Source organism: Neoarius graeffei, chromosome 9 (assembly GCF_027579695.1).
Source record: "Neoarius graeffei isolate fNeoGra1 chromosome 9, fNeoGra1.pri, whole genome shotgun sequence".
Lineage (NCBI taxonomy): Eukaryota > Metazoa > Chordata > Actinopteri > Siluriformes > Ariidae > Neoarius > Neoarius graeffei.
Window position 1 is genome coordinate 29486248 of NC_083577.1, and position 12764 is coordinate 29499011.

General features: G+C 43.2%; 1 protein-coding gene across 2 annotated transcripts in view; it reads right to left on the reverse strand.

The window, feature by feature from the left end:
* rab3gap1 (RAB3 GTPase activating protein subunit 1) overlaps window positions 1-12764 on the reverse strand; it is a 201664-nt gene that overhangs the window by 123254 nt on the left and 65646 nt on the right. For both annotated transcript variants that reach the window (XM_060929273.1, XM_060929272.1), the window contains 2 exons: window positions 1941-2022; window positions 1653-1721 (listed from right to left, as the gene is read on the reverse strand). In XM_060929273.1, the coding sequence (XP_060785256.1) occupies window positions 1653-1721; window positions 1941-2022 (151 nt within the window). The remainder of the gene's footprint in view (window positions 1-1652; window positions 1722-1940; window positions 2023-12764) is intronic.

Consider the following 12764-nt stretch of genomic DNA (forward strand, 5'->3'; position numbering starts at 1 on the left):
CATTGGGTGGAGTTAGCGAAAGTGGGTGGACGTCACGTGATGTCGTTAAGCAGCGCAAACAGTGACATCAGTGACCTTTTAAGTGGTAGTCTCACGACCCGGAGAGTAAACAATAAACATGGAGTCGTTAGTGTTGCTGGTCTTGGTGCTGTGGCTTGTTGTTACCGACAACGCCAACAGATACTGGCAAGAGCGTATAGATGAGGCGAGGCACATAAGGCTTCAGAAATTCTCATAATTCGTAATTCTTCTTCTTCCGGGTTTACGGTGTTTACAGATCCCAGCGTGCTCGCGGGGCGTGTGTGGGCATGTGAGGACACTCCTCCTCACCAATCAGCGCACAGGGGAGTGTCTCCTCATGCCCCCAGCCTCACTCGGCTCGGTTTGGCTCGCTTCAGCCCCACTCCAAAACGGTGCGAGTTTTAGGGGCTAAGCAGGGCTGAAGCGAGCTGAGTCGTGCTGTTTTTTGGTAGTCGAAACGCGAGCCGTGTCGGGCTGAAGTGAGCTGAAGTGAGCTGAAAAAGTGTAGTGGAAAAGGGCCATAAGATATTTTCAAACCTTTCGTTTCCGCAGCTGTACACTAGATGCTCCAAAGTGCACTCGAGAGAAGCCCTTTATCATCCAGTGATCACATTCTCAACGAGAAATAACGCAAACTAACCGAGAGCTACGTTTGCTTACAAACCCCTGAAGTCACCAGCAGCTTGCTGTAGAAGCGTAATGATCCTTTAAAAAGGATTGGAGGTCTTCAAAAACTGTTAATGGATAATAACCTAAACACATTGGGTCAAAAAAAAAAAGTGCCCACATATCTGCAGTGAAGCAGTGACGGGTTATTCATTATTCCTGGATCATTAACAACATACGATTAAACACTTGAAAACAATGGTTTGATGAAATCATGACGTCATCTTGGGCAAGGACCGAGGAGAAAATCCCAAACAGTCGGCAGCGTTAGGAGAAGGCCGGCCAGCGCTGCCGAAATCATTCAGCTGCCTCAAAGAGGCTGGAGAGGATCTTTCATGGAGAACAGCGCCATTGTTTGCTCGAGCACCCTTCATTATTCTCTCGCTCCTTATCTGCAGGTGAGAGTATTTGTTCTTCAAAAAAAAAAAAGGGCCTAAAAAAGGACCTCTTCAGACGTGAGAGCTTCGATCACAGGCAGGCACTGCTGAATTGTTGACAGGAGGAGGAGGACGACGAGTGCAAAAACGGCGTTAATGCCATGCAACGGCTCAGTGAACAACGTTACACTAAAAAGAAAAATGTAAAATCATTCGGTGCCAATTAACTACAGCTCAGCCGGCGGCCGGGGCTGGTGTCGGGCTCGAATCCAGCACACACACACACACACACACACACACATTCCCCTCTTTCCACCCCCCCCAAACACTATGCTGGAGCTGCAAAAAATTATTATGGGTAACAGGTTCTTCGAGAGGTGACAAAAAAATTAATTTGGCACAGACATCATCGGGGTGTTTTGAATTTTCGCACCTGCTGCGTATTCATGCCTCGTCGTCCCACACCCGATTACCTCATCGCTCACATTTCTTCTTTTCCTGCGCGTTTCTTTTTTTTTTTTTGCTCTATTTCACCTTTCATAAAACCACTGTGTGTTTTAAAAGCAGCTGAAAACGTCTGGTACTCACGAATACACGTCGTTGTCCACAACTATGCCCTCTGTCAGATGGGGCCAGGTTGTCGCCAGGTGGAGCTCACTGGAGGGGGGAGGGAGACATATTGGTGCAAAATCAGTTAGTTAGTTATCATTCATTTCTCTCAAATGACCCAAGCAGGAGTGAATATTCATATAAAAAATGTTAGTGTCTTCAATCTAAAAGCATTAACTCTTCTTTTCACATCCTTTCATCATAATTTTCTCTTTTTTTTTTTTTTTTTTGCACAATATGGAAAAATGTGGTGTGATGTGCCAAAACCTTATCGGATCTTCACAAGCGCCGAACGGAAGTTTGCCGAACTCGACGCCTCCGACTTCTCCAGCGAGCAGGACGTCGAAGTCTGCAATTAAATAAAAAATAAAAATAAAAAAATAAATAAAAATAAACAAACCCACGGAGCGTCTGATTATTGGTGGAGTTTCAGAGTTTATTTCTGGAGTTTATCCAGCAGTAATAATACGGCGCACGCGTCCCTCGCACTTCTCCCACGTTAATCCATTAAGATATAATTGGAAGAATATCATTAGGCTGAATAAATATCTCAAGTGCACTTTAATACAGAGGTAAACATTCATGCTTTGATGAATCCACTGAGTAAACATTATCTTAAGGGGTTTCGAGTCGGTGCTGCAGGAGAGACATGACTCCATGGCAACAATGAAAAAGCTATGGGGTGTAATAAAAATACAGCTTCTATGGCTCGAATGCAGCGAGTAAAAACGTGCTGGTTAGTTGTGTAGGAGTGCAGCCTACAGCTGACGTTCAGGTTTAGGGCTCGGAAGGGGGATATGAAGTGTTATTCCTGAATAATCAAAATGCTCAATCTGTAGAAATGGAAATGCCCGGTTTAACACAGTCATCAAAAATGGACACGTTTTACTAAAGCCTGCGAGATTCTTGTTCAGCCATCTTGGCTAATCAACACTAACTGCTAAAACCATAATAAATATTCCACGTCAAAGGATTCATTCTTTCCCAAGTAGCCGTGTTGAAGAATGCATCACAAACCGATCCATTCACATCAGCTGTGCAGTTCTCTACATTGCTATGGACATTCCCTTCCTTCCCCCCCCCACCCACCCTTAGCAGAAACTTGGAACCAGCACTAAGGCCAAGTTTACATTAGACCGTATCTGTCTCGTTTTCTTCGTGGATGCACTGTCCGTTTACATTAAAACGCCTGGAAACGGGAATCCGCCAGGGCCCACGTATTCAATCCAGATCGTGTCTGGTCCGGTGCTGTGTAAACATTGAGAATACGCGGATACGCTGTGCTGAGCTCTAGCTGGCGTCGTCATTGGACAACGTCACTGACATCCACCTTCCTGATTCGCTGGCGTTGGTCATGTGACGCGACTGCTGAAAAACGGCGCGGACTTCCGCCTTGTATCACCTTTCATTAAAGAGTATAAAAGTATGAAAATACTGCAAATACTGATGCAAATACTGCCCATTGTGTAGTTATGATTGTCTTTAGGCTTGCCATCCTTCCACTTGCAAGTGGTAAGTGACTTGCGCACAGCGGCTCAGTCCCGAATCACTGCTCGTGCACTACACTCGCGCGCTCTGTGAGCTGCGCAGGGCCGGAGTGCGCACCCTCCAGAGGGCACTCGCTGTTCAGGGCGGAGTGATTTGGAGCGCAGCCGCTGAGGAGGAAGCGCTGAGCCGCATTGACACATTTCAACTTACGTGCCGAATTAGTCATGTGATTAGCGTATCCGTGTATTGGCGTTGCTGTGTGCACGCTAATCGTTTTTAAAAATGTTAATCTGATGATCCGCTGATACGGTCTAATGTAAACCCCACCTAAGATCGTACTGTGATCAAATCGACACTTAACAAGCAGGAATGATTCACGCTCTTCACTAAATGTAGAATTGTGAAATACGCTCAATGGCCACTTTAGCCTCGGTCACAACCGGCCGTACGTGCTCCTACGGCCGGTCTACGTGCAAAAAACACAAGAAACGCACGGAGGGCGCGCGTGTGACGTGCTGATTTTCGAGCTGGAGACTGGCCGCAGAGGTTCTTTGTCATGTCAAACAAACTCTACGGGCGCTTACGTTTTTTTTTTCAGGTTGCAAGACAAACTTACGGCCAACACGCGTCTTTCTCCACGAAAAAAAAAAACGCCAAAAATCGCACGGCCAAAAAAATCATACGTCCGGTTGTGACCTAGGCCTTTATTAGGAACAACCTGCTGTCCGTTTGATGCGGTTCTCTAATCAGCCAATCCCTTGACGGCAGCACGATGCATCAAATCATGCGGATACAAATCAAGAGCTTCAGTTAAATGTTCAAACATCAGAATGGGAAAAACCGTGCTCTCAAAGTGCGACTTTTCGCTGTGGCATGGGTGCTGGTTTGAGTATTTCAGAAGCTGCTGAGCTCCTGGGATTTTCACACACAACAGTCTCTAGAGTTTACACAGAATGGTGCGAGAAACAAAAAGCATTCATCGAGTTGAGTGACAGTTCTGTGGGTGGAAATAAATGCCTTGTTGATGAGACAGATCAGAGGAAAATGGCCAGATTGGTTTGAGTTTTGTTGCCAGGAAGGATATAGCAACTCGTACAACATACTCTACAACCATAATGAGCAGAAAAGCATCTCAGCAGCCAACAGCAGGGATCTTAAAATCAAGAACAAATTCCTATTAAAGTGGCCGGGCAGTGTAGAATGCAGCTGTAATTACGAATTAGCTGTACATTAACCCTTAGAGGGTTCCCGGTGACGCTAGTCACACTCGTCACAGACAAACATAATCCGTCAGTGACGAAGAGAAAACGAGTAGCAGTCATTACAGTGATGAATGAAAGTCTTTTTTTTTTTTTTTTTTAGAAATCCCTCCACAAAACCCGTACGTTTGCCAAAATCTAACCACAGTGAAGAGACGACGGGAAGCCCGAGTGTAAACAATGAGCACATGCTTGTGACCAATAAAAATTGACGACACAATGACCAAATGAGCGCCAAGCATTTGACCAATCGCAGCGCGTCTTAATCGGCCTGGTGTGGTGGTGTAATTATCTCTGCGTGACCCGAACAATGGCGTGGTCTTAGCTGGCAAAGTTTTTGAGCAGGCTTCATCAAGCACTGAAGATGATTTAAGGGCTGAAACAGGTACGGGGGAGGCACACTCAGAGCCCCTACCGTCCCAGAGTACATCGAACAGTGTCAGTAATACAGACGTTGGTTTTTAAAAAAAAAAAAAAAAAACCCACGCCAAAGTGAAAGTGCTGTTATTCGACAAGCGACTGAAGGGAGCTCTGTTTTGGGTGGCATGGCGTGTTGAGTCCCCGTGGCCAACGCTGTGGTGTCATTAGGCCCAGCTGCTCGTGGCTATAGCCCCCAGGTATTTTCACCCTCAAAAAAACGAAGAGATTAATAGAAAACAACTGACTTGTATATCATCTGGGATTTTGAATGTTGTAATACAATAATTTAGCCGAGAACTGATGTCTTTGTGGTCCGAAAGAAAAGAATGCGAGTGAGATCTTATATATTTTCATTAAACTGATGAGAAATTTTATTAGCTACTTAATAGAGAGACAAAAACTGAAATGAAGTCCATAAATTTAAAAAGAGCAGTGCAGAGATCACTAATAAAGATGGCATAATTCTTGAATGTGTGTGGGTGATAACCTCTTGTAAAAGTTAGATATAACTTTCCCGGACCCATCAATGCCGATCTCCTTTAAAAAAAATTAATACAAGCTGCAGGAAACCTTGACTTGGCCCCTGTTCTTTTTAAAAGCTTGAAACAGCGCTTGGACTAATGTATGAAAAACGCCATGTGATTCTGCGTTCGGCTTGTAAATCGACAGGAAATTCTTTCACTGTTGGTTGGTCCAAGACTCTTCTGGACTCTGTTCAATTGTAAATCAGGTTTTGTGTTGAAGTAAAGGCTAAAGGGAGTCCTAATACCTCTTTTGAATAATTTCATGCTAAAATAACCTTCAGTAAGCTCAAACTAAAGGGGTTTATTTTGGCTTGATGGAGCACAGGCTGCCCAAAACCAAGTCTTTCTTATTAGAGGCTGGAGTGGAGCCTAAATTTCATATGTAATAGAGAGGTCTCGCTGTATCTGTACAAATATTTGAATTGTGCCAGTTTGGTTGGTATAAACCTGTATTAAATCCACTTTGATAAATTGGTAACTAAGAAAAAAAAAAGACGAAGAAAGAGTGAAGAATACTTAGACTATTTTTCAAGGGGGAAAAAAAAAGTGGAGAATGCTTTTCAGAACCCAGAGGGAACGCTGCTCTTAATTATTCCACAGCACTGTTGAACTTTTGATTCTGACTGGGCAGAAGGCGGATCATTTTGTACAACAGCATGATTCAAACAGTTGCGCCAGCAGCGGTAAATTGCAGCTTTATATTAACGCAATATGTTATCGTTCCTACAGCAACAATTCATTCATTCTTGAAGACTCGTATGGTGGACGCGCCACGTAACAAAACTTACTTGGTAGAGTATCATTCCTCCGCCAAGCCACATGTTCAGACGTGCATCAAATTTCATCAAAATCTGTTCACTGTTTTCTGAGTTACGCTGGGAACAGATAAAAAAAAAAAAAAAAAAAACCCTCCTCCAATAAAGCTGGCAGAGGTAATCATCACTGCAATGTTATTTAACAAAGAAAAAAAAATCATCATGGTTGATGAGGTGAAGTTTCTCTTCAATAAATAAGAGAAAACTTCACATTTATATTTTATGGAAAGAGTCTCCACTGTAAGCATTATGGAAGTCAGTTCTACCTCTCTCTATCCATTAATCTCAGTTTCCACCAGCCGGCGGTTTTCACTCTCACTTTCCATGCTGTTTGGTCCCTTGCGCCATCTGCAGTGAGGTTGGTCACCTTTAGGTCATTTGTGACCACTTCGCACCATGTTTTGCATAGCCTACCCCTTTTCCGCCCATCAACCTGGATGTTCCTTATGGTGTTAATACAGCTCTCAGCCCTTTCTACATGTCCAAACCATCACCGGCGCTTACATCTGATAGCAGTCACGAGGTCAACCATCTCAAGCCTTGCACGTAGGTCACTCACACTGGTAACATCAGCAGGTTTGACACCACACATCCACCTTAGCGTCACCCGCTCGTTTCTCTCCAGCCTTGCCATGTCGATCTTCCTAGGGGCCCAACACTCCCTGGCGTACAACATGGCACCCCTAACACAGCTACCACACACCCTACCCCATGTTTGAAATGACAAGTTCTTGCAAGACAGTATCGGCAGCAGCTCCCTGAATTTGCCCCAGGCGGCTCTCACCCTAGTGATTGTGGCAGCCTCACAGCCACCATCAGCACAGATGGTATCTCCTAGATAGCTAAAGGAATCCACCCACATCCAGACGGGGTTCACCAACCATGACGTGGTCGCATGGTCTGCCATCGATGGGGCGAGCTGTTCCTAGGCACCTGCTGCACCTAAACAATGGGTCAGAGATCAGCCTGCCACGCACATTACTGCATTTCTTATGAACCCAGCGCGAACACCCACTGCAGTAGATGGAATTACTACCTACGCCCTTCCTACGCACGGCACATGGATGCTTGCCTGAGTCTCTCAGCGAATCCAAGTTGGGGCCAGACATCATCATGATCTTAGTCTTGCTCACGCTTACACAAAGACCTTTTGACTCCAATCCAAACTTCCACCTACACAGCTTCTCCAGGAGTTCTTCCAGCGAGCCAGATGAGATAACCAAGTCGTCAGCATACAACAGCTCCCACGGACATCCAGTGCAGAATTCACATGACAAAGTCTCCAGCACGATGATAAAGAGTAGGGGACTCAACACTGAGCCTTGATGAACACCTACTTGAACCCTGAAGCGGTCATTGAAGGAGTTGTTGACTCTGACTCTACTTGAAGCATTGGTGTGCATGGCCTGAACTGTACTGACTAGCTACTCTGGTAGGCCTAGACGTAACATCGCCCACCATAGCACATCTCGAGGAACGCGGTCAAAAGCCTTTTCTAGATCTACAAAGGCAAAAAACAAAAGTTCTTGTCTTTGGCATGGTGCCTCTCCTGTAGCTGCCATAGAATGAAAATTACATCAGTTGTCCCTCTGCCAGGTACAAAACAAAAGTGCATCTCATCTTCACCACCACTCTCTCAATTACCTTCAAACAGTGCTCCGTTAGTTTAAGACCCCTGTAGTTGCCTCTCTCCATTGCATCTCCCTTGCCTTGATATAGGTTAATGATATAACTCATGTTCCAGTCCTCTGGGATTTTCTTCTCAGCAATGATAGCATTTGCAAGGTTGGCCAGAAGAGGGATGCTAACCTCATCAGAGGCCTTTAACATTTCCACCACGATGCCAGAGGGGCCGGGGTCTTTGCATGGTTTCATCTTGCATACTGCTTCTGCCACCATTTCAGATGTTACCCAGAAAAACGTACCCAGTATATTTTTGCATTTTCTAGTTTTTCAATAACATGACTGTTTCTTTGTGGCTACTGCCTCACAGAGGCGAAACGAGGCAGTAGCCACCATGTCATCATGCTGCAAGAATGAGTCTAACAATAGCTCACTGCACATTGCAAAAATCACCAAAACAGCAAATTGTGATCTCGCATTATCAAAAGGTACACAAGAACGATCATGTCATCCTGTTGTAAGAATGAGTGTAACAATAGCAAAACTTCACAACCAATCAGCACTTATCCCGATCAAGTTCGATTACCTGTTCTACCTCTTAATAAATTTTGGAACCAATCAGAACCAGAAATGAAATAAGAGAAACCTCATTATAACTTTGTAGTATCAGAAGATAATCAAGAGATAAAAAGATAAATGAAATTCATCAAGTAAGTGGTGTTTATTTTAAGAAAATGTACCTTTTGATTATCACAGCTTTTGTTTGGTCCTTCTTAAAGGTTAAATAAAAGGGTTTTTTGAGCTTTTTGGCAGATATATTGAGAAGCTGATATCAAAAACTTCTGCTATTCACTTTAAATTTTATTTTTTACTTGCAGGTTACCCAGCATTGCCCGGGTTTTGCAAAATTCTGGCTTGCCCCCAGACTTCCATGTCAAATTTGGTGAAGATCCGTCAAGAAATGGTGACGTTAACCCAAGACAAACAAAAATCCAAACATCCACCACCCAGGGGCCCACCAGGGACCCCCTGGGGCCCAAATATGGAATTTCTGCCAAATTGTGGTTGTTCTCTCCTGTACCTACATTCCAAGTTTAGTGAAAATCTGTCGAGTGTGTGTGTTGATAAATGTAAAGTGAAAGGCATTGAGGGAGGGGATGGGTGGATGATGTGCCCCACACGGACCTCCCTGGGGCCCGTACATGAATTTTGTTTACATCTGCAAAATTCTGGGTCATGCCCGGACCTACTTGCCAAATTTGGTGAAAATCCATCGAGAAATGGCAACGTTAGCTCAAGACAAAACAAACAAACTTTGCCGCTTATTATGTAAGATTTTAGAGTCTTTACACTGCACTTGTGAAACAAAATGTGCTCATTAGTACTAAATAATGCTTCGAAGACAATTCATGAACAAGTGCTTTCTTACTATTTTGAAAATGGATATACTTCACAGCGCTGTATTTTGAACAAAAACACAGTAAACAAAATACTCCAAGCCCTGATGCTGCTCACTGCTTGGTGATGCTTGCAAGAGATGAGGCGAGGATCATTGATAACATGTATATATTTGATATTTACTGTATGGACATGGGATCAGAAAAATTTCATAAGCAGTAGCCCACACACACACTTTTTATATAGGCGGCACAGTGGCGTAGTGGTTAGCGCTGTCGCCTCACAGCAAGAAGGTCCGGGTTCGAGCCCCATGGCCGGCGAGGGCCTTTCTGTGCGGAGTTTGCATGTTCTCCCCGTGTCCGCGTGGGTTTCCTCCGGGTGCTCCGGTTTCCCCCACAGTCCAAAGACATGCAGGTTAACTGGTGACTCTAAATTGACCGTAGGTGTGAATGTGAGTGTGAATGGTTGTCTGTGTCTATGTGTCAGCCCTGTGATGACCTGGCGACTTGTCCAGGGTGTACCCCGCCTTTCGCCCATAGTCAGCTGGGATAGGCTCCAGCTTGCCTGCGACCCTGTAGAACAGGATAAAGCGGCTAGAGATAATGAGATGAGATCTTTTTCCCTTTCTTTTCCTTTCCATGCCATACCTCATCTTATTTCCTTCCTATTTTCCTTTTTTCCTTTACTTGTCCATTCCATGCCTTTACGTCCCTTCCCTTCCTCAATAAGCTTGACTACTACTTGTCTTGCTCTTGTTTCCTGGACTGTCCTGCTCAGTTTATCATCAACTTCCTGTTTTTTGAGAGGAACGAGGCCGTATTTCTCCCCCCGGGTTTTTCTGCCACACGTGGCAGTGCATCGAGCTGTAAATATGGCAGTATGCTTTGTATTAGAGATTATCAGTGGAGTTAAAATGCTATCAGAGACCTTTATCAGTTTTGCGGTGCTAAATCAGCAGGGAAGCTTCATTGCTTTATTAAAGGCCGTAAGGTTGTCAGTTTAAGTCTTGACATTGCCTCGAGCCACTGCTGGACCTGTGAGCAAGACCCTTAATTATCTCCTGCTTCATTTAGAGTCCATCTCACTTGAAAGTTGCTTTCAAGTGATGATGAATAATTATTCAATGCATGAATTAATGAATAAATGTGTATGTAATCTGTTCTTGTTTATTTGATGTGTAGTAGGTGACCTTTTTATTTTTTTTACATTTTTTTTCTTGGGACACCATTTCTTTCCCCCTTTCTTCCTCACACTTTGGTCATCATCGCATTGTTTTATTTAGGTTTTATACAGTATTGAATTATTATATATAGTAGGCAATAAAAGGAAGACTTTAGTTTTCAAGATTTGCTTGTTTATGCCTCGGGCCACTGTTCGTCTCAGGATCGTTTCTCAGATTATCCTATTTTTAATTGATTTATTCCTAACACGTGCTGATTTCAGGTTATCTAGTATTCTCTAAATGCTATTATGGCTTTGTACTGGCTCACTTTTAATATTACACACAGTCTCAATACAGTTCCAGCACTATCAGTTGTTATGTAAGGAATGAAACGAGACAGGGAGTGTTCTTACAGGAAAATGATCAACAAGGGGTGGTGTGATTAGTTGTTCCAACCCCACAGTTGAATATTTTCCTGTAAAAGCTTGTCATGATGCGTTTTTATTTCTCATCTCATCTCATTATCTCTAGCCGCTTTATCCTGTTCTACAGGGTCGCAGGCAAGCTGGAGCCTATCCCAGCTGACTATGGGCGAAAGGCGGGGTACACCCTGGACAAGTCGCCAGGTCATCACAGGGCTGACACATAGACACAGACAACCATTCACACTCACATTCACACCTACGGTCAATTTAGAGTCACCGGTTAACCTAACCTGCATGTCTTTGGACTGTGGGGGAAACCGGAGCACCCAGAGGAAACCCACGCGGACACGGGGAGAACATGCAAACTCCGCACAGAAAGGCCCTCGCCGGCCACGGGGCTCGAACCCGGACCTTCTTGCTGTGAGGCGACAGCGATAACCACTACACCACCGTGCCACCGGGAAAAAGATGAAAAGGAAAATAAGAAGGACAAAAAATGTAAAGGAAATGAAAGTGAAAAGGGAAATGGAAAGGAAGAGGGAAGGGAAAATAAGATGTAAAGGAAAGGAAACGGGGGGAAAAGGAAATTAAATTTGTCGGAAATAAGATATGAAGGAAAGGAAAAAGGGAAAGGAAAGTAGGAAGGAAATTAGTGTTGTGACGTTCGCGAACGAACCGATTCTTTTGAACGACTCCTAGGCATGAACGATGAGAACCGAGTCTCGAGCTGGGGGAGCCGTTCTTTCTGTCGTTCTTTTTCTGTACTGTGTTTCAGATGAAAAAGCTCCTCCTTTACTCCTCCTCCCTTCACTGAGTTAGGGAAAGGTTACGGTGAGGGCACAGTGGTGCCTATTTGTCTGATATGCAAATGTAGCTATCAGACAAATGGGCACCGATGTGACATCGGGGAGTGGGAGGGAGGTGGTCGTCAGAGCGCAGCCCGTTGTAGTCATACTGCTTGCACGTGCGCTCTCCAGAAAGAAAAAAAAAAAACCCTGCGTGGCTCTGTTTCAGAGTAGTTAATTGGAGAATTGGATGTTGTGTGATATTAATGATAATATTGTGGGAAAACTACTTTGCATGGACGTTCATTTAATTTATTCTAACGTCATTTTGTTTGTTCTATTTTTTGTGTATTTTATTTATTTATCTGTTTGTCTAGTTGTATATTTTTCTAATAATAATATACATTTTTTGCATTAATAGTTTGTTTTTCCTATTAAAATAATCGTGTTCTTGTTATAACTATTTATCTGACTGTTTATAGTTGTATCTATTTTTGTTACAATTTCAATATTTTTAATATAGAAAGTTTGTTTTTTTTCTATTAAAATGTTCTTGTGTGATAACTAATTCTTGTGCGATATTGTAGTTGTATCTATTTTGTATCTCAGACTTAAATATTTTTGTAAAAAGTGTTTTTCTATAAAATATTCTTGCGTTCTTGATAACTATGTTCTTGAGTGGTTTTTTTTTTTTTTTTACAGAAAAGCCGTTCTGCATGGACATTCATCGAAGCCCTCATTGTTTTTTAATGGTTATTTATGAGCGTTTAGGGGTTACAATAATGTAAGTCTAGGTTGCTTTATATAAAAGGTATGTCCAGAAATATTGATGTCACTGTCTAAGCAGAGGGATGTGGCTTCTTTAGACACTGTCTTCTTAAAACTGAATAAATATTTAAAAAGAGCCAAATGAGCCAGTCTATTGAATGGCTCTTTTCAAAGAACGGATCAAAGATGCGGATCCCATCAAACAGCCATAAACCCCATCTCTAAAAGAAATTAGATGGCAAAAAAGGAAAAGCAAGGAAAGGAAGATAGGACATAAGATGTAAAGGAAAGGAAATAAAATGGAAAGTTAAGGAAAGGGGGAAGACAATGGGAAGGTTTATTTATTAAAAAAAAAAAAAAAAAAAAAAGGGTTCGCGACACTACTTCCTGTTATGAATTTGGGGATAGAGCGCAAGGTCAGTCA